We start from the raw sequence: 21,443 nt of genomic DNA, 5'->3' as shown, positions 1-21,443 counted from the left end.
GGAAAACCCTGACATTTCTGCATGAAGAAGCAAAAGGAAAACCAGAAACTGTCATGATCTCCCACTGCTGTTTAGAAAACCTTTATTTTTGGTCTATTTAGACAAACATCTGTCCCTGAAAACGCAGTTGAGTCATAAATGGTGGTTAATGAGTAACAGGCCACAACCGTTTCCCCTGTTAGGGAAAGACTAACAAGTGGAGTGGTTGTTCGGTCTGACACAACAGGAAAAGGGTTTTCGGAGGCGAGTTCCGTCTAAACTGCCAGTTATGGGCAAAGAGAAGAGCAAGTCTGGGCCTTTGGCTCGAAGGCCCGACAACTCTGCCTTCAAACAGCAGCGCCTACCGGCCTGGTCTCCCATGCTAACCGCTAGCGCCGTGCTGCCGTTCTTCTACCTGCTGGCTTTGATCTGCATGCTGCTGGGCGTGTGGCTGCTGCTCACGGTCCAAAACACTCAGGAAATGAAGGTCAGAGATCCGCTGGATTCAAGGGACACAGATGAAAGTTTCTGTTGGAAAAATTCCTCCTGGGTTTCTGCTTTGGACTTTCAGGTGGACTACACGGAGGCCGGCAGCTGTAATCTCTGTTTTGAAATGAGGAAGAACGTGAGCAATGCAGGGCAGAGGTGCACCTGCATGATCATGTTTTCCATCGAGAAAGCCTTTAAGGTCCATTTTTAAAGTCAAAAGTTTAGTTCTTTGGTGCTGCAGACGTTTGGAAATCAAGCCTCTGGCTGTACTCTGCCGCAGGGGGACGTCTTCATCTACTACGGGCTCAGAAACTTCCACCAGAACCTCCGCAGGTACATGGACTCTAGAGATGATGGCCAGATGCTTGGAAGGAAGAGCAACTTAAAGGTCTAAACCCACTTTTCTCACTACCAAACATGAACTCTGAAACTGTTCCTGCTTCATTTCTGAACCTGATCCCAGAAAAACGAAAATAAGCAGCTGACAGAAAATGTAAACATAATCTGTACCTTTCTATTGAACAAACTATGCTAGAAATGTAGTTCAATTTGAAAAACAAAGAGGGATTCAAATGTTTTATTTTGAAAATCTTTCAAGTTGGTCTAGTTCCGTAACTTAACTCAGATTCACACTGGTTTTGGTTCTTGCTTTAAGCTGCATGTTGACATCCATCAAACCTATATGGTAATATCTAAACAAAATATGACCTTATTACATTTGAAATGCAGTTTTTTTTTCCTTTTCCTGATTTAGAGTCCCAGCAGTTACTGCAAACCATTTGACGTGGATGAGAAAGGGGTCCCCATCGCTCCCTGTGGCGCCGTGGCCAACAGCATGTTTAACGGTAACCCAGCACATCAAACGCCGTTAGGCTGCGTTCACACCGGGCTCAGACACGTGCCTTAAAGCCGCCACTTCCAAAGAAAAGTCGATGGATGTCCCTGAATGCATCGCTACACAAGTTTTTAAGTCCGTCTTTGGGGCTCTTCGTATAAAATGTGCAGCCATTGAACGTGTAATAAGATGACCAATCAGGGGCTCCCATTTGGTAGTGAGGTCTGGGTAGTGTCCTTTTTAAAACATAATGGTGCAAACTGTTTGACAATTGATCATGGAGGACAAATGAATAACTGCGGTTTGAGCCCGGCTGGTAAGTCTTTTATAAATCTGAATAAAACTGTGACAAAAAGACCTGAAGCAAGAATCACCAGATTTGAACCATTTTTAACATTTTACGCCGAACCTCCTTTAACTGTGAGTACCTACTCAACAAGACTGGGTAGAACCCGTCCATCTATGTTCTACCGGGTCACTGGGGTAGCAGTCTTAGCAAAGATGCCCAGATGTCCATCACCGCGGCCACTTCTGCCGGCGTTTCCAGACCAGCCGGCAGACGTAGTCTCTCAGCCTCAGGGCCTCCGCCCAGTGAGACATAGCCAGAACAACTCCCTAGGGAGGCATCAGGACTAGATGCCCGAGCCACCTCAACCGGCTCCTAATTGATCTTTTTCCAGCTGCATTTTTTTCATCTGCTCTTGATCGATTCTTTCGTTCTTTTGGTCATGACCAAAAGCTCCTGACCATAATTTACAAATAAATTCACAGGAACGAAGATCGACCGGTAAATTGAGACACCAACAGACCAGTACAGCAACCGGATAACTACGGACGCTGCTCTGATCCACCTGTCAATCTCACGCTCCAATCTTCCCTCACACGTGAACAAGAGCCCAAGATATTTAAACTCGGCCTGGGGCAGACACTCCACACCAATAGATGGCAAACTGAACTGAGTAGAATACATTTATGTTTCCTCTCAGACTCCTTCATTCTGACCTATTACACCATCAACGGTCCGACCGTCGTTCCGCTCTTACGGAAAGGCCTCACGTGGTACACGGACAAAAACGTCAAATACCGCAACCCCAAAATGGACAACCTGACTCTGCCGGAGGTGTTTGAAGGTAAGCCGCCCCCCGTCGCGAGCAGATGAAGCGTGGAGCAGACGTCTTGAGTGTCCGTGTGCAGGTACAACACGGCCTCCTTACTGGCAGAAGCCCGTCTACCAGCTGGATCCTTTCGACCCGAACAACAACGGCTTCATCAACGACGACCTGCTTGTTTGGATGAGGGAGGCGGCTTTCCCCAACTTCAAGAAGCTCTACGGGTTTTTATACCGGGCCAACAAACCCTTCACCAAGGGGCTTCCAGCAGGAAACTACAGCGTCACCATTTCCTACAGTATCCTTTCAGCTCAGTTTGAAACAAACTCTCTGTTCCAACCCAGAGCCTGTTTGAACCCTTGACCTCCCCCCTCCTCAGACTTCCCCGTTCAGTACTTCAAAGGCAGAAAGGAAGTGGTTCTGACCACAGTGAGCTGGTTTGGAGGCCAGAACCACTTCCTGCCCATCGCTTACCTGGTGACGAGCGGCCTCATCCTGCTGACGGCCGTCGTCCTCACGGTGGTCTGGTGGAAGTTTGGGAAGGACGGGAAGAACATGGCGGATTGAGGAAAAACACCAAGATGGAAACCTGTTTGAGTAATTTAGAAAAAATGCAAGAAATATATTTCTAAAAACAAATTATGGTTTTTGATGTAATAATTTATTAAGGATGAAAGAACTTTGATTTTAGTCATAATTTGGGCAATTAAGGGGGGAAAAAGCAGCAGGTAAACCAAACCCTGTGCTGCTTTTGGCTGCTTGTCACTGCAGAAAGCAGCAGCAGTTTTTAAATTGTTTTAATCATGTAAAAATGCTAGCTGTGATCAGACCTGCTCAAAAAGAAGACCTGCATAGAGACCTGTCAGAACTATCACAATCATGTGTAGCTACCATTGACGGTATTCATCACTGGACGGAATGACTCCTCCCCCTGGCGTTCCAAACAGGAAGTACCAGCTGGCTCCAAAAAATCCAAATCCCATTGACCTCTATAGAGAAAAACAGCTGTTCCTCAGTGATTCTATTGGTCAGACTCATAATTCTTGTTCTTAAACCTTTTTAACGTCTTGCTAATCCTAATTTTTTTATCATTCAAGTTATCAACTGACAAATCAGATGCCTCAGTTAAAACATGTGGTGCCCGCTGGCCCCCACCTTCATGTTTGATTGACAGATTGTCCCAAACGGCTTTCAGTGGAAGGGGAGTGGACTTCAAACAAGCTTACTCCATATTGGTAACAGTAACTGCCTTACAAATGTTGACTTGGACCGTCTCGGGGCCAATCCCTGTTGACTGACTCCAAATGGTGGCGCCCAAATGACAGAAAAATTGCGACTGAATTGGCTTCATTTCGCTGGAGCCGGAGGAAAGGCATTTTCCCTGAGTGATGTCACACCTGCTCTGTCCAGCGATTTACCGTCCATGGTAGCTACACAGCCCTGCGTCAGACTGGCGACCTGTCCAGGGTGTCTTCTGCCTTCGCCAACGAGTGGGCGGGATAGGCTCCAGCAGCCCCATGACCCCGAAAGGGACAAAAACGGGTTTTAGCCACACAAGTCCCTACAACCGTTTGAGGTCTACGTATAAAACATGCTACAAGTTAAACTTTGACCAAACAGGGACTTGGAAACTTGCCAAACTCTGAGTAGCTGGTTTATCTGGAGAATTCAGACACAGCGATAAGCCTGACGAGGTTTTTTTGTTTTTGTTTTTCAAATAAAGATAAACCAAGGCCACTCCAAATCCATATCCGCCATTGCAAGGATGCTAGCAATAATCCCAACTGTTTCCAATGTGTGCTCAAATGATGAGATTTTTACTGTCGACATTTCGTAACGAGCCTCTAGGGGGCAGACGTGTGCTAGTTAACAGGAATTCCTTCCCAGCTTGTCCAACGCTCTGACGCTTCAGGTTTACAGCTCCTTTATGTTTACAAACGTTTGAGTTAAGGTGGACTCCAAAACCTGTTTAATGATTTTAATAAAACATTCTTAAAAAAATGATTCAGTTCTGTTTCCTGAACACAAAGCCTGATGTTTCGGGTCTGCAAACAATCCGATTTTCCAAAGCACGACAGCAGAGACACGTCTGGCTTCTTCAGTACCTTTTTCCATTAAGACTGCTTTATTGGAGGATTAACGTTGGCACATTCATGACAGGAAGAGCCAAATTTGGTCAAAAGTCTTTGGAAACATCAAATGGACCCCGTATCTGCCAACAGTGCGGGATCCCCTCTGGATCAGCAGCATGTGAAATAAATATAAATAACTCCTTAGTGCTTAAGGACTTTTTTTTTTTTAGGACTGTACACTTTGAGTGGGGCTCTCCGTCACTGCGGGGACGACGGCGTACCGTGTCGGGAGCTTCCTGTTGGGACAGGCGCTCTTTGGTAAGAAAGTGATGAAGGGAAATGACCCGTTGTGGAGGAATAGATGTCACAGTTTCACAGAAGTTTCATAGAATCACAGAACAGTCTTTAACACAGTAGTCGGCGCTTCTCAGACTCAGCTGCACATTCGTGGCTGTGGTTTCAGTGATTGGACTGTCACGGCGCCGACCCGCCAGCTGAAGCGTGTGTGCAATACAGACATCTCCGGATGAACCTAAAGCTAAAGTAGTGTTCATTCAAGACTTCAGGTCGGGCTCGCAGGCTCCTCCCCCTTCCAGCAGGCCCCCTCCTCTACAGGGGTCTTGCTGTTTTTCAGCACGCTTCTTCCGCCGCCTTCTGAGCGCTGACTTGAGGCACCTGATAGGTCAGCTCCTCAGTGGGCGTGGCCTGTCCAGTGGCATTTTTTGGCGTGTCGTATTCCGACCTCTCGCTGTCTGTCCGTGCGTGCAGCGAGGAGGGGCCCATGAAAGCGCACGCCTTCGAGGACGGGTGGCAGCCCATGTCCACCACGATGGGGGTGGCGTATTCGGACCCGGAGGCAGGAAGCGGTTCTGCGTAGGCGTGGAACGCGTCCGAGACGGGGGCGTCGTACAGCTCCGGACCCTCGTCTGGTTTAAAAGTCGAGCGTGCTCCTAATGTTGGGACGCCGCTCACCAGGGGCTGGGCGTACTCTGGAACAAGAGGGGCGGACTTCATATTCATTCATTCAAATTCATCCATAACTGAAACTGCGCCCTATGGTCGTGAAAATACGGTATGTATGTTTTTTGGGGGGTTTTACCCACTGCATTGTGCTCTGCGTCTTGATTGGTAAAAAAAAATGTATCTTGGTTTTTCACATTTGAAGCTCAACCTGGAAGCAACCCTTCCCCCATTCGGTCCACACCGCGGTACGACTCAACAGCGTTTACCTGCGGGTTCGGCATGAACCCTCGGAACAGCCACCCTCCCCGTGAGCAGGTCGACGCCGTTGGCGTACCGGTTGGACTCCTCCGAATCCAGGATCTTGGAGGGAAACAGCTGCTTCATGCTTTTCCACCAGTCTGCAGGAGACAAAAGAAGCAACGCTTGACGCTGCACAAAGCAAAGGAGCGCCTGCGCTGAGGAAGAGGGTTTACCTGTGCGGTCCCACTGGGGAAGATCATACACTCCTTCAGAGCTTTTTTTCCTACAGGAGAGAGGGAAAAAAGCAGTCATGCCTGGGAAGAGCTTACACATGTTTCCAAAGACGCGACTACATACTTGTTTTTGCAGAGCCAGGCACAAACTGCAATCACGATGAGAGCTGTTGGGACCACGACCAGCACGGAAACCAGAATTGCTGCGGGTGACCCGTCTGGGAGCAGAAATGCATCAGTCTATTGATTGTTCCCGCCATCATGAATGCACTCTTTGGGTGACTTCCTACCGTTTTGTGAAGGCATAGTGGTGTTCCTGATGTCTGGGGGGGTCGTGGTTTGAGGCGGGCGTTTTGTACGGGAGGGAGGATACACGGACGGCGTAAACGACCTGGGCCTCTCAGGGGTCCTCGTCCTCCCTGTCCCGAGCGCGAAACAATCAGCGGCTGACAGAAAAGGCGGCGGCTTCTCTCCTCGGCGCTCGCCTACCTGCAGAAGGCTGGCAGCCCAGCAGCTCCAGCTTCAGCGCGATTCCATGGTGCCACGACGTGGGACTGATCCTCACAAAGCGGGCCTCGATGGGAGGGATGAAGTTATTCCTCACCTCCTGCAGGTAGTTGTTGTTACCTTGGAAACTCTGCCGTCAGAGAGAGAGAGAGAGTCTTACCTCCAGGCGTCACCGACCCGCTGAGAGCAGCTCCACCACTCATTCATTATTAATGCCTACAACAGCTCTTCACTCCAATCACTGTCATTTCCTGCCGTGAACATCTGAGAACAGCGGTTGCTATGGAAACAACCCTCCAGGGTCATTTTGCACTAACTTGATTTAGGAGGGGGGGGGGGGGGTCTTACCTTAGGCTGAGTAGAATCGGCTTCGGTGTAGGTGGACCACTCCCTGCCATCGTTACTGTACAGAACCCGGTACTCGGACACGTAACACGGGTACTCCCTGAGGGTGGAACCGGTGGTGATGATGCCTGGAATGAGGAAGAGCGTCAGGACAAAAGGGTGAATCCGGTTCCGTCTGCGTAGGCGTGTCGTTCCGTTATGTTTGGTGGACGGTTCAGGCTGCAGCTGTGATCTGCAAGAAGCTGATTTTTCGCGTCACTGGAGAAAGAACTTAACAGAGAAATGGAGGGCGTCCTCAGACTGGTAAAATCTGTTTGGTCCGGATCTAGATCGAGTCCTGAACCTTGCATTTGGGCTGGATTCAGACTGTGGACAGGCAGACTTTCTTGTTCTGGACTAAAGCTTGTAAACAAAACCATGTGACTACAGATCTCTTCATTGATTGGTCAGGGGGCAAAGCAACTAAAGGCAGAAATTATGGACGTCCTGCACTTTTAGTTCATTCAAACTTTGTATTTCGCTCACAAGATTTGAAGGTCTGTATTATCAGGTACAACACTTTTCACCCGCTGTTTTGGTCCGGTGGAGTTAGGACGGTTGCTACCAGGAAGATGTCTAAGAAGGCACGCCGAAGTGTTTATGACACATACAGGAAAACAATGAGAAGCAATGTGGATCACATTAAAAATGCTTTTAATGAGCCTGCATTCATCCAACCACATTTCTTCTGTGTCTCATCGTTGTGGTGTTACGGCACTGTAATTTAAGAATTTTGTTAAGGAACTACAAGGTAGCTATAAGGATGACATCACAGCAGCACCGGATATCGAGACACAGAAAAGCAATTAAGAAGCGTTTTCAGTGGTGTTTGTAGCCATTTTGGTTCACTTGTTTTGCTCTGAGGATGGATTGTATCCAGACAGAGGAATCTCAAAGCAAACCGAAGCTCAGTCCGATTGGAAACGAACCGAAACCACCTCCAAAGATTGTCCCGGACCAGGGTCCATGTGAAAATGTGTTCTGGATTATCAGGGAAAACAAACTCCAGTCCACTTAAAGCCGACCAAATGTGCCTGAAGCTGTGGAAGACGCCAATTTGATGCCTTACAAGACATTTCTGGATCCAACTAAACTGCAAAACGTTGCAGATTTAAAGTTGGAAAAACAAATAAAAGCAAACCTGTGTCTGTTTTAAGGCTTAAGGTCCCACTCTTATCAGATTTTGATCTTTTGTAAAAGCGTGTGTTATAATCAAGATTTGGCCGTTTTCAGCCAACATTTTTGTTTTAAAAATCTGTTGTTTTCTAGGACATAGTTTCTGCAGAGCGGCAGGAGTTCATTAATAATTCACCTCTGCGTTGTGGGCGGGACTGTTGACCCGGATCAACCCCGCCCCCTTAACCTCCCCAGAGCGGAGCTGATGTTTTTCAACCGGCAGAAATGCAGTTTTTACCCGTAATTTTCTTTGCAAAAGTCCTCCATCGTGAGCAAAATGCCACAAGACCATGTCAACAACACTTAAAACACCGTTTTCATGGGAGTGGCTCTTTACAAAATCAGGAGTTGCTCCTCGAAATGTAGCAAATGAAACCTTTTATTTTAGTCAAACTGAGTCCATCTTCCTCACAACAGCTGAGGTCAGTTTCCAAATACCTGTGATCCTCTTCTCCTTCCTCAGATCCACCTGCAGCCACTGCTGGTGGTTGCTGGACGAAGGCGCCCAGGGCAGCCCCGCCTGTTTCAGCCGAGCCCCCGATGGCCCCCATTCGCTGTCTTGACCAGTGATGAAAGCGCCCAGCGCAGAGGAAGCGGTGAGCTGAGAGTCGGCGACCGCGCCGGTCTGCAACCCCAGCGTTCCATAGCAGCCTGAAAGCAGCAGCGAAAGCAACGTCCTTCACATGAACACAAAGGTTTTCTCTGCTCAGACGATCAGGGAGGACAACAAAAACACACTCACCGTTTGTCCTGAAGGTGAAGAGGCTGTTCGACAGATTTCCTCTGAACAGAAGAAAACGCATGAATGATGGGTAAGCTACAGCCGAAAAGAGAGCCGCCAGCTCCGCTGGAGTCTCTTACCCGGTGGAAGTGACGCCGTTGGCCAGGGCGCCATCATAGCGGGAAATGCCTTTGCTGCTGAGCACATGGATCCGGCCCCCCAGAGCATTGGACACCACACCTGCATGAATGGCTGCTGTGCACAGAGGAGACGTCTGCAGGGCCAACAGAGGACAGACGTTCAGACAAACGCCACTTTTCTCCTTCCACTTACACCTTAAAGACCCACTGATGAAAAAGGTTTTGAATGTGAATGAAGGACGGATAGAAAGAAAATTACACTCAAAATGTCATTTCACAGTTTTTCTTTGTTCAATTTGTGAATCAGGAGCAGATGAAAAGATCAAATTTGGAAATCCTGAAGATCTTTCTTCCAGTTTATCTTAAAAAATGTGTAAAAAGGTTCAGAAATGAGGGGTTGGTTTCTCTCACTGTAGTAAATTCACACAGTTATGTCATCGGAAACAGTTGCAACAAAGTGCCAAAATCCTCAAACAGACGGTAAAAGTGCTGCAGTTTGACCTTGAAGCGTGCAGAAAGCAGATCTGCTCATAAATGCTGCAGCGGCTCGAGGATTCAGGCTCTGTGCAGCTTTACTGTACAATCTACGGAAACTTTAGTCTCTGCAGAGAAAAGCTGATGAGTCATTCCGTCATGGACATGACTCCTGCGCTGATGCCGCTCCACGCAGGAGCTGACCAAACCTGGTTCCACTGACACAGTGAGGGAGGGGAGGGGCTTTTAACAGGAAGGGGCTGGCTCTGGAGTTAACAGCTGAAGGGACTGCTGGAAGTGGGACAAAACGCTCACACCACGAGTGGTGAGAGGCACAGCGAGCCGCCAGCGTGACCAGAAAACACACACCACATCCTGAGCGCGGCCGTAAAGGCGCCCAGATGAAGCGCCGGGCCAAACCACAGCAGCCGCCCGGCCTCCAACTGAGGAAACCGCACTGGCACGCCGAGAAGAGGGGGAGCTGAGAGAGAAAAGCCGGGCCGGCGGCGCGATTGTGACCAGCCGCTGCGGCGCGTATGCACAGAATCCAAACAACGCAAACACGGGGGGGGTCACCTGACTCACTGGACCCCCTGGATCGCCGCTCTGCAGCTGGACTGGATTATTATTTCCAGCCAAACTATTATCTCACCTCCGTCTCATTCTCTGACCCTGGCCCTGATCTGTTCCTGCTGGGCGCCACACTCCCACCCCTCCCTGTCCTTTCACATCTGCCAATAACATCCCCCCCTCCTCCTCCTCTGAATATGACGTCATCAATGTGGCTCGCACACAGCAGGGGGGAGGCTTGGCTTGGGCAACGACGTCAGCGTGCTGATAAGGAGGTGTTTTGTGTGGACTTGGAGAGAGGACAGAAAGACCCCCCCCCCTCCCCCCAGAACCCCCCTTACCTCTCGATAACCTTTAGGAATGGTTCCAGACACCTCCTCTGCTGACGTGGAGCAGCCGGCCGGGCAGTATTTACTGACAAGGAAGAGACGCGCGTCAGCAGCTGGTCATCCGTGGAAGGAAGGCCAAAAAAAAAAAAAAAAACGCCGCTCACCTGAACTCTGCCTCGGAGAAATCTCTACCTTTGTCTGAGCAGGTGATCAGATCTGCAGAGAGAGAAACAAAAACCGGTTTGTCTGCATGGCCACACTTCCGTGCGGTTTCACAAAAACAACCCTCCCGACTGTCAGGAGACGCTCATGCAGCTTTCTAGAGACAGAAAACACACAAGTACCAACCTAAGACCTACACTGGACGCTGGACTCATTTTTAATATCCGAAGAACACAGAAAAGAATTGAATGACGGACATTTATACCTGAAAATGAACCAACATCATTTTACATAACTGTCAGTGATAAGAGGGAAAAAAGGATATCAAAAGTGGTGTGAAACTTGAGCAGAGTTTACACAGAAAACACACATGTCAACTCAGATCAGCTGCATTCCTCACACAGCATCAGAGTAGAATCTCACCGGACTGAATTAAATACTTGTAATCCAAAGTTTTTTTTTGTTTTTAACTCCAACACCATAAGACCTTATTTTTGTCATGTGTAGGTTGTTGTTTTTTGCCCATTTCTGACACGCTCAGACCCACAGAAGATAACTAAAAGTCTTGTACTGATCTATATCATCAGTGTCTGGAGTCCGAACTGATGGGTCAGTGAAAAGCTGAAAGCCTGGGAGAGAGTGTGCAAAAGCCACAGTAGAGACGGTTCAGAGCATTTAACAAATGCCTCCATGCATTTGTTAAATCCAGATGACAACATATCTAAAGGAACAGATTTTGATTTAAAACATTACTAAGCAACAGCATCATCTGTCTCTTTTCCTCCAGTAGCCGTGTGCAGGAATGTTGGTTCCTATGTTGGTTCCTATGGAGACAGTGCCCCCCACCCGGGCCATGGACCAGTACCGGTTCAGAGGACAGTTGGTATCGCACCGCAAAGAAAAAAAACAAGCAACTTTTTTTTTTAGAATCTATTTCCTGGATTCTCTTCACCACATGCGACTCAATCTTGACGCATTTCCCAGTCAGTCACATGACGAGAAAACATCTCCTACTTTCTACAAGCGGCAGCACCGTCCCATAAATTCAAGCCATCAGGTTAACGAAAAACAAGCGTGTTTGTTGCTTTTTGCAGAAAAGAGTCAAAACAGAAGAAGAACTTTTGACTTTCAAAATAAAAAAGAAATCTGTATTTAACAGACAAAAACCAGGAGTCTTCACTCACACACGGGATAAGGAATAATACATAATATTTAGAGACCGACTGTCTGATGTTACGAGGATGCTGCTAGTAAAGTTGCATAAACAATAAGACTGACATTTATCATTTTTTTTGAAAATACTGGAGCAGTTTTAGTGATTTTTTTTGTTTTGTTTTATCTGTCGCACCTTAAGGATCATTACAAAAATGATAAAATGCATAGATATAATTAAAAAAAAGAAAAGAAAACAAAAAAAAGACAATGAAATCACATTTGCTTAATTAAAAACAGTGAGCATTAACTAAAGTCATGTAGATCTTGATTTATTGCTTACAAAGGAGGTGGGAAGACGTGAGCTTATATAATCCCACCCCTACTGATTCATTTTATATTTTATATTCATTTTATAGTCTTACATCGTTTTTGTAAACCTGTAACCTTTTGTAAACCTACATGGAATCTAGATTAGGAATAAAGTTTAAAGCAGCTACAGATATTTTACAGAGCATGAAGAGAAACTTTACCCTGAAAAGTTAAGGGAAACTGGAAGAAAGAAAGAAAATAACTAAAAAAAAACATGCTACTCTATTTCCACAGATGTCCTGCTCTGTCTGTCTGTGGTCCATGTTCCTCACGCCACTAAACAATAACCTGATAGGCAGACAATCTGATTATAATCTGTGGTGCGGAATTAAAAAACACACCTTTGTCAGACCAGAGATGCCATTACTTATGGTCTGTTAAACAGAATGTAAAAGCTAAAACTTGCCTCTGTTCATCTTATAGATCAAATTTAATTTGAATGTCTTTTCTTGTTGGAAAACATTAAAAGAAACGTAGCAAATATACAGAAAAAACAAACAAAAAAAAGATCTTTTTGTTGTTTGTTAGGGATTAAACCTGCAGCCCATTTCCATGTCAAACCTGGAAGCTTTAAAGTTGCGGTGTGTGTGTGCACAAACACACACAATCCCAAACGCACACACACAAGTGTGCGTGGCGCTTTGATGCTGAAACACACGGCTCGTGTTTCAAAGGACCGCGTGGGCCGCTGGGAATTCTGCGGACGCTTTATGGCGACGGCCGATCTCTGACTGTTCACCGCGCTTACGTCTGTCCGGAAAACAAACCGGTGAGTCAAACTGAGAAATAGCCATCATTGGTAACCATGGAAACCAAGCGACCACCACCCCCCTCTGCGATGCCTGCTGTCCACCCACGGTCACCTACTCGCCGTGAACAGGGCGTGCGTGCTTGGCATGCTTGGCCGGCGACGGCCTTGTTTGTGCCGCATCGTCAGTGCTGTGCTCAGGGGACTCCTCCATCCGTTTTTCCCTGGTGTTTCCATGACGATGCAGATTCTCAAAACACGTCGCCAACATGGAAACTCTGCAGAGTTTGTTGCCGTTTTGCAAATCTCACATACCTCTGGGTGGCAGTGAAAGGAAAACCAACTTCAGCATCAATCTGTGATTATGGCTGCACCAGCCGTGGGAAAAAACTGTAAACCATTCAAGCAAAACCTTTCACCTTTTCACACCTCATGGATGAGACTTCATATCAAATGATGTACCTTTGTGGGATAAAGAAAGACCAACACTGCTGGGTAGCTGACGTTTGTGATCAGCTGTCAATCGAAAACAAAAAGGAAAACTTTGTCTAGGCATTCTTTGCTGCTTCGTATTTAAAGCAGATCAACCCAGAATGTCCAAAAGGACTTTTTTAAATGCTTGTATTAAGCATTTACTTAAGAGCAGGCTGTCAGTTTTTCATGGGTTTTCCTGTAAACAGAATTAACCCGTATGAGGAAAACTCGCGATTTGCGAATATTAGTGATGAATATTGCAATGACGACATAACTTGCGATGCATGAACAAACTGCAAAACAACCAAAAACACACTTTCCTTTTCACTGCAACCGCTTAATTTAAATAAGACTCAACTTAACTTAAATTATATTCCAAATGACTCTCGTTATTAATTATATTACCCATGACTCTCGTCTACACAGGAGGCAAACATCTAACATAAGAGGAGTCCATTCGATTGGTCAAATGCATGATGGGATTTATTTGATTTGTGAAATACTTCAATCTGCCATAAGATTGTTTTAGCACATTTAAAGTAACCATTTATTACAATTTTCACTGTCTTTTGGGATATGCGTATTGCACAGCTTGAAAAATGGAAGTTAGTTTCTGAAGTACAACCAGGTGCCGTTAATCCAGGTAACAAGTGGAGGACAGAGGATCCTCAAACAGAAGAAGTTACAGCTCTGTGATCTTGCTGGTTTGTTTTTGACCAAATATTTAATTTCCACCATTATTTACAAAAAAATTCTTTAAAAATCAGACAATGTGATTTTCCTGATTTTTTTTCTCATTTTGTCTCTCATAGTTGAGGTTTACCTTTAATGAAAATTACAGGCCTCTCTTATCTCTTTAAGCGGGAGAACTCGTACAGTTGGTGGCTGACTAAATACTCTTTTGTCCCACTGTTTCTTATTGAATTCTAAATTATATCACAGTTGTCCTTTCTGCAACACCTTTCAAAAAGATTTCATTTTTTCCCCCTTTTTACAGATTTGAAGCAGCTCCGTGACAATCATGACTCATCAAAAAGTTGCTCCAGAAATGTTTTTTTTCCCAATCACCACTGCACGTGTCCATCTTTTAAACCATTTTCTTTTCTTGACCTAACTCTACCAGTAGAACCTTCAGACAGTTTGTCACTTAGATTTGATCCTTTCACAAACTCATGTTTGAACTTGACAGAGAACATCCCAGCACAGGCAAGACACCTGGAGCTGGAATTTAAGCCTTATAAAAAAATATAAAGTTGCACAATATTTCAGCATGACTATGTTTAGTTGCACATCAAACTTGCATGCGCACATCAGATGAGGAGGCATGCGGATCTTGGTTAACAGGTATTTCCAGGAAATGTCTTGAATACATCACTGTGTGCAATCGCCTTTAACACCTCCAAGAATAAAAATGAAAAAACGGCAAAGTAACCAGGATTTAAACGGAGCTCCAGATGAAAAGACGCGTGGCGCTGAGGAGTACCTGCGTGGTCAGTGGTGGAGTAGGACAGGTAGAATCCACGTCCAGTGTGATGCGTTCCACTCATGAACTGGACGGTAGCCAGGTGGTCTGAGGTTTCGATCAGCTTTTCAACTTTCAGGCCCAAACCGCAGTATTTTTCTACGAGATGCATTAAAAAACAAAAGATAAGTTCAGTCAGCTGCAAAGGTTTGTCTACATTCAAACAGGAAGTACCAATGCTCATGCACTTAGGTAATCAGGCTACTATTTTGGCTTTAAAGTCATAACTTGCTTTCTGTAACCAAGAGTAAGGAAAACGCTGGAACTTCAACAACAGCTGACACTCTGCTTTGTTTATCCATTTGCTGGCTTCTTGGAAAAGATTCGCTCAGAAGTCGTGTTTCTCCAGAACACGAGGTGATAAAGACCCAGGTTGATAATGATAACAAGCTCTGGACATGTTTATTTGATTGCAATCAAAACTAAACCATCCGTCACAGTGCGGCTTTTCTGCTGACTCAGTGAGTTGGATGACAAAGTGTTGTTGGAAAATATAGCAAACTGAGTTTAATTTGTTGATCATTTCCCCTTTAGCTTTTAGTAGTAGTTTTCAGGCCTGCTTCGACTCTGGTAAACAAAGTATGGACTGTTTCAGAGCGCGGTGGTCATCCTGCCTGAAACGCGGCTTCGCCGGGTGACGATGGTCTGCAGCCGGAACCTGCCGGAAAGCTGTGAAATCCTCATTTTGGTTCTAATTTCTGTAAATGAACTCGTCATCAAACTTCAGTGCAAAACTTGTGGTGAGATTCCTCTACTGTACCTCTGGTCTGCAAATGTATAACAGAATTTTTAAATATCTAAATAAATGGATAGGAAAATGATTCACTGAAGTGGTCTTTTAATTATAACTTTCTAGGACATAGTTTCTGCAGAGCAGCAGCTTTTCATTAGAAATTCGCACTATGGTTTAAATTATTAAACACATCCATATCCATGTTTTTACAGAAAGATAAACCATCTATAGTCTTTGAATAATGGTAAATCTCTGGGTGGGTTGGAATCTAACTTTTACAATTACTTCCTTGCTCATAGATCACAATATATTTTTTAATGGCATGATAATAATCAAGACGATCACTCATAGATACAATGACAGCAAAAACATTTCCATTCCACTACAAAAATGTAATTTAAATAAGAGTCAAAATACCTTAAATTATTCTCCAAATGACCCTCGTCTAATTAGAAGGGCAACAGCTAACAAAAAAGCTCCATCTGATTGGTCAACAATGTGAAGGGCTCCATCTGATTGGTCAAATGCATAAAGGGATTCATTCAATTCATTACCGGTAAATAGATCAAGTTGCCATAAGATTGTTTTAGCACATTTAAGGTTTACCATTTATTGCGATTTTCGCTGACTTTTGCGACATGGATATTGCACCACTTGAAATCGCGATAACGATAAATTTGCGATTAATTGTGCGGGTCTGGTTGGGTAGGACAGATTTCCGGTATGGGACGGTTTTGAACCTCTTAGAGAAGGAGCTCGGCTGTTTGTCCAGAACAGGGTGGAGAGGATGGTCTGGGTTGTCCATGACGGATTGAAGCTTGTTCATTCTTTTTGGTCACAGATTTGCTCAAACACTTCTCGACTAACTAAAAAGTCCAGCCGATTCCGTTTAAAACTCTTCATAGGACTCACTTGAGAGGACAAAGGATGTTCACCATGGGTGTCAGAGAATCAGACACTTGTGGGTTTTGTAACAGTAATACCCCGCATGGTTTAGGAAATAAAGAAATAACCAGCTGTTCCGTGTGTCGCCTTCATGTGATCACGGACCAGTTTGAAGTCAGACTAGATTTTCACTGAGCGGATTTTAGACGTGGTGGATAAATGTAACAAAATCAATTCATAAAACTTTTATAAAAACTGTGTTTTATAAATATAATAAGAGGCACTTTGTATGGAACTTCATTAGAAGTAACATTACAGAGCGCTGCCTCTTTACTGACAATAACAAGAAGCCAAAAACATTTTCAAGTTTTTTGTTATGATTTCATGTCAAATTGAATCTATCAAATTAGGAAAAAGGTTTTTTTTTTTCTGTAAAACTGCTCCCCTTTATTAAATCTGTCCTGGTTTTCTCAGCAGGTTTTATTTGACTGACAGGTGACTGACTGAAACCTCTCTTCTGTTCAGCAAGAAAACACAAACGACTCATTGGTGATTGAAAATCAAACATTTCATAGACGGCGCTAATAGTTTTTCTTATTTTATTAAGCAGATCACCTACAAAGGTTAATTTTATGTATTATGTAAAACCAATAAATGCTTTTTTGTCAGTAACTTTTAATCGGCCTTAGTTTTTTTAACCGAAAAAATACCGAAAATAGATAGATAGATAAAAACTTTATTGATCTCCTAAGGGAGAAATTCAGGTCTCCGGCAGCAAAACACACAAAATAAATAAAAATAAAATAGTTCATAAAATAGCAGTTCATATCAGGCAGATTTGTTAAACAGCAGTACCGAAACCTAAATGTGCCCAACCGAGCCCTATGAAACACTGAATCAAACCGAATTTAGATTTTAGTGTATCGTTTCACCCCACTGGTTAGTAAACTATACGGGATACCATAACCACTGCTGAGTTGACAGTCAATGTCAGCTCACGTCAGAGATCTGTGATCATATTTCTCTGAAAGCAGTGCAGTAATTACCTCCTTTCCACACAAACTGGTGGGATTGAGTCAAACTGAGGAGGAAGAAGATACTTTACTAGTGGCTCGGAGGTTTCACAGAGACATTGAACCATCTTTTCGCCCCACAAGTTCATAGCAACTTCAATAAAGGAGCCATCGGATTAAATTGAACACATTTGTGAAACTTCTTCAGATATCAAATGTAGATTTGTAAACTTGAGAATTTCTTGGGTCTGCAGGACTGCTGCGTTATGCCGGAGTCCAGGTGGCCCTAAAGTACAGGTCTTTTGCTAGGCTCCGATACCGTCCCCGGTCATCGGCGCCCGCGTGAGAACAACAGAGTAGTGCGTTGAGCATGGGCTGATATAACCCTTGTGCTGCCTTGTGGGGTCCAGATGACCCCACAAGGCAGTGCACTAAACCTTTTATCTTAAATAATATGTAATCTTCACTGATGTCCATGGATTACATGAAATCCTCTCCACCTTTATCCACCTGAGGATAACACGTCAATGTAAGCATGGGGTCATCTGGACTCCACAAGAGAGCACAGGGGATAACAGGGGGGGTGGGGGGGGGGGTACTGAACCAGCTCCCTTGGTGCTGTCAGTACGGCCCAAATGGTGCGCTGGGATTAGGATCAGTGTCCAATAGAAGCGTCGGTGGCTGTTTAAGGTTAAGACCATAATTTTAATAGACCAAGACTATTGATCTCTTTATACATTTTGATGACTTGTGTCCAAGGCTTTTCCATGTCTAGCGGTTCAGAAAAACAGCCAAGAGTGGCTGAAGCACCAAATTCAGACAAAAGGTCAAACTTCCCCCATCCCGTGTGCATTTGTCATCTCACCGATCTCGCTCCTCTTCGTTCCGATGCCGTTGTACAGACGGAGGTAGTTGACCTGGCAGTTGTTGTCTTCTATGTCCAGAAAGGCAAAGCGGAAGTGGATCCTCTTCCCGCGAGGCACGCTGATCTCCCACTCGCACACAGAGTTGTTTGGGTATGTCCTCGGATACCCCCGGGAGGACAGGGTCCCGCTGCTGGGGCCGAGCACACTGGGACCGCAGCCATCTCCTGCAGGACAAAACACGCGATCTCAGCATTGCTAAAGGATTTCTAAAACTCACCAGGTTCCAGAAAATATCAACCGTTTCTTTTCTGAAACCTGTTCCGGATGCAACTCACTGTTAGATTTTAGGATCCTGGTCCTTAATCCTCCCTTCGTGTTCGTGCAAATTAAAATAGCATTTCTGAGCATTCTTTATTGGAATCATTGTGAATCAGGAACAAACGGAAAAGGTAATGTTTGCAACAGAGTATTTGTGACGTAGAAAATTTGCAGAGGGAGCCGAAAGCTCCCCACTCCACTCTTTGTTTTCCTCATCTGAGCTGACGTTTGGATCAAAACTGTACGGCTGGATGGCTCCAAGGGACTTAAAGCTAGCAGGAGATCATGTAATTTCTAGAAACTATCCTCTAAAGAAATTGGCCAAAAATATGCATAATTGTTAAAAGACCACTGAGAACACTTTTACAACAGATCAAAAGATGATCAGAGTGAGACTTTAACACCATACCTTTAGGGGTTTACATCCTTTCAACCACTTTAACTTTTCGACCGTTTAAGCAATTAATGCAATTCCAGTGGATTCTAAAGCAGAGAAAACAGAGGTTCGCGACGTTAGGCAACACTTTACGTTAGTACTGTGCTGCATATCAATGCAAAGCCAATCCAGAAAGCCCCGTTTCTCCGTGTCGGATGATTCACGTTGATAAAACGGTTGAAGAGTTACAGTGTGTCAAACCGTGTGTGTTATGGTGTTAAAAGGGGTCTGTGAGTCCTGGTGGTCCAAATTTGATTCCAGTCACATCTGAGGTCCGTGAAGTACACATATATATACACACACACACACACACACACACGTTCGATCTCCATTCATTCTAGGGGAGACTCAATACAGTACGCCTTTACATAACAGTATCAGCTTTTTAGTTAAAATCCCAGAACCGATGGAAACTATTTATTACCTTTTTAACATGTTTTATCTTCTTCTATTGAAATGTGTTTCCTCGTGTCAAGAAATCCAAATGATCCAATAAACGTAGACGTACATGGAACCAATCGTCTACTAGTTGGATCAGAATGGAGCAGAGCAGGGAGCTGCATAAAAAATATGATCTTTTTCCAACAGCATTTTTTTGTCTGTTCCTGATTCACAGCAATTTAAACACAGAAATACTCAGAAATGCCATTTTAAGCTCAAATGTTTTCCGCAGTCCTTCATCGTCACCATCAGAAAAGAACATGTTAAAGAACAAGGACATTTTCACTGGAGCAGGTCTTTTAGGTCGTTTTGTTTTTTTGGGGTTGTCAAATCTGCTCCAAACATTGGGTGCGGAGAGTTTCGTCAGTGTTTTGGACAGGGGTAAGACTCAGCAGGTCATGGTGCTAAAGTTGATGTTCCTGGAATTATGCAAGAGGCGCTCTGTGGACATCATCCAGATGAACAGAACAAAAACAAAAGCTGCCTTTCTCACACTGACTCACGCATTTTTACTGACGCACGTGCGCGCTGATCACTTCAAACATTCATCACTAAACTTTTACTTTTCTAGCTTTTACCACCTTTTTCACATGGGGGGGGGGGGGTACACTACCCACGTGCTCACACCCTCAAACACGAGTTAAGCGGAAAAGGGACTTTTTGTTTTTTTTATGTTCAGCTTCCATGAAGTAAACATTGTGTTTTTAGTATTAGGTCCGTTTTTCGTGGAGGTGGTGCTGGCCTCCCGCCCGGGGAGCCTGAGCCACTCAGCCAGCAGGCGAAGGCCACACTGAGAGCGGGGCTGCAGGACACGGAGTTCCGGCTCTTTAAAGGTAACCAGCTCGCTGGAGAGCATAAACAACGAATATCGTCCTGATTTATACTTTCAAGCGTTAACTTTGACTTGCGTGTTAATTCGGCTCGTTTAAAACCCAGAATAATAAACAAACTGCAGTTTCTCTTTTAGGAACCAGTTGGTCTGGTTTTGAAACGTCCTTACCTACAAACACATCGACGGGCGGCGGCGACAAGTCCCGGAGAAGAGACGTAACCCCCCCCCCCCGCCGAATTGAAACAGCGCTTTACAGACAATAACATCACATTTCAGCAGCTCGTAAAACATTTTTACGGCTGTGTTGGGGTTCGGACCCGCCCGACGGGTCATCCACCTCGCGGCTGTTGTTCGGCACTAACCTTTCTGAGCTCCGCAGCCTTCCGCGGTGAGGATGACGAAAATCGACAGGGCGAGAGCCCCGGCCCCGGGCGGCCCCCTGCCCACCATTACCGCTCTGCCCGTCGCAGCCTGCAGTCGGAATGCATAATGCTCGCTCCTGGACCGGCTGCACCGTTCCAACCCGGACCCAAACAACTGCGATCCTGTACGTCGTCGTGGGTGAAAGCCCCCGCGTGCGTCGCGCTAGGATTTGTTTTATTTTAGTTGTCGAGTGGTTCAGATGGAGGAGGTAACTGATCCACGCACACGCAGCCAATCTTTGCCGATACTTCCTCCACTGAGGCTCCTCCCCCCGGGGCCCCCAAGTGACCTGAGTGGATCCAGGCAACCAGCAGTCCCTGCACCGGTTGCCTCATGACGTCACTGCCAACCTGCTGCTGAGGTGCCTCGATTTCCGGTTCATCACAATAAAACGTATTTTATTTTTTATTTTTTGAAAAATATTGAGTTGAACTAAGGAAAGCCCAATGAAATCTCATAATTTAATTAATTGTGTTACAAAATACAAACACACATTGTAAAGAATACAATGTAAAAATGAGAAGAAGAAGAAAAAAACAACAATAACATTCCTAATTAAGTCTGCTCATGAAATTCAAATAAACAAAAATTGTTACATAATTTGAACAAAATTGTTGTTCAGTTAAAGACAGAAAGTCCACAATGCTCACTGAAATGACTTGAAACGTTCAAAAGTAACAATAAGTCAAAATTTATTGAAAATTAAATGATCAAAATCAGCCATTACTTTTGAGTTGTTGATTAACAGAATTATTTACATTTTAAAAAAACTATTGAAATAGGGCTGTACAAAAATGATGGTACCTCCATAAAAGACTGAGAACTAATTGTCCAGGGGGTCATGA

At 44.9% G+C, this 21,443-nt stretch overlaps 2 protein-coding genes across 3 annotated transcripts; one reads left to right on the top strand and one right to left on the bottom strand.

Moving 5' to 3' along the window:
* Positions 1-40: 40 nt before the first annotated feature.
* Positions 41-4,416, top strand: LOC101166445 (cell cycle control protein 50A-like). The gene is made up of 7 exons (XM_004085658.4): positions 41-466; positions 551-667; positions 749-856; positions 1,223-1,313; positions 2,290-2,433; positions 2,498-2,710; positions 2,792-4,416. The coding sequence occupies exons 1-7, from the start codon at positions 269-271 to the stop codon at positions 2,977-2,979; spliced, it is 1,059 nt and encodes a 352-aa protein (XP_004085706.1). The 5' UTR covers positions 41-268; the 3' UTR covers positions 2,980-4,416.
* On the bottom strand, positions 4,377-20,970 carry dcbld2 (discoidin, CUB and LCCL domain containing 2). Of its 2 annotated transcripts, none has more exons than XM_023951048.1 (15): positions 20,538-20,970; positions 18,148-18,372; positions 14,613-14,750; positions 10,386-10,437; positions 10,234-10,306; positions 8,849-8,982; positions 8,730-8,770; positions 8,426-8,638; positions 6,776-6,900; positions 6,410-6,557; positions 6,211-6,339; positions 6,045-6,138; positions 5,921-5,970; positions 5,714-5,845; positions 4,377-5,473 (listed from the first exon to the last, which is right to left on the bottom strand). In XM_023951048.1, exons 1-15 carry the CDS (start codon positions 20,623-20,625, stop codon positions 5,115-5,117), a joined length of 2,001 nt encoding a protein of 666 aa, XP_023806816.1. In that variant the 5' UTR covers positions 20,626-20,970; the 3' UTR covers positions 4,377-5,114. The 2 variants fall into 2 exon arrangements, with proteins under 2 accessions (XP_023806816.1, XP_023806817.1); XM_023951049.1 differs by lacking the exon at positions 20,538-20,970 and adding an exon at positions 18,484-18,646.
* Between the last annotated feature and the right edge of the window lie 473 nt (positions 20,971-21,443).

Source organism: Oryzias latipes, chromosome 21 (assembly GCF_002234675.1).
Source record: "Oryzias latipes chromosome 21, ASM223467v1".
NCBI classification, from domain to species: domain Eukaryota; kingdom Metazoa; phylum Chordata; class Actinopteri; order Beloniformes; family Adrianichthyidae; genus Oryzias; species Oryzias latipes.
This window is presented reverse-complemented; position numbering and strand designations above follow the sequence as displayed.

What these genes read in the sequence shown, in the direction of transcription:
- LOC101166445 (XM_004085658.4), top strand. Translation starts at nt 269, where the DNA reads ATGGGCAAAGAGAAGAGCAAGTCTGGGCCTTTGGCTCGAAGGCCCGAC. An exon ending in AAAACACTCAGGAAATGAAG is followed by an intron (nt 467 to 550) that starts GTCAGAGATCCG and finishes TTGGACTTTCAG; the next exon opens with GTGGACTACACGGAGGCCGG. An exon ending in GAAGGAAGAGCAACTTAAAG is followed by an intron (nt 857 to 1,222) that starts GTCTAAACCCAC and finishes TTCCTGATTTAG; the next exon opens with AGTCCCAGCAGTTACTGCAA.
- dcbld2 (XM_023951048.1), bottom strand. Translation starts at nt 20,625, where the DNA reads ATGGTGGGCAGGGGGCCGCCCGGGGCCGGGGCTCTCGCCCTGTCGATT. An exon ending in AACGAAGAGGAGCGAGATCG is followed by an intron (nt 14,751 to 18,147) that starts GTGAGATGACAA and finishes TGCATCTCGTAG; the next exon opens with AAAAATACTGCGGTTTGGGC. An exon ending in TTCTCCGAGGCAGAGTTCAG is followed by an intron (nt 10,307 to 10,385) that starts GTGAGCGGCGTT and finishes CTTCCTTGTCAG; the next exon opens with TAAATACTGCCCGGCCGGCT.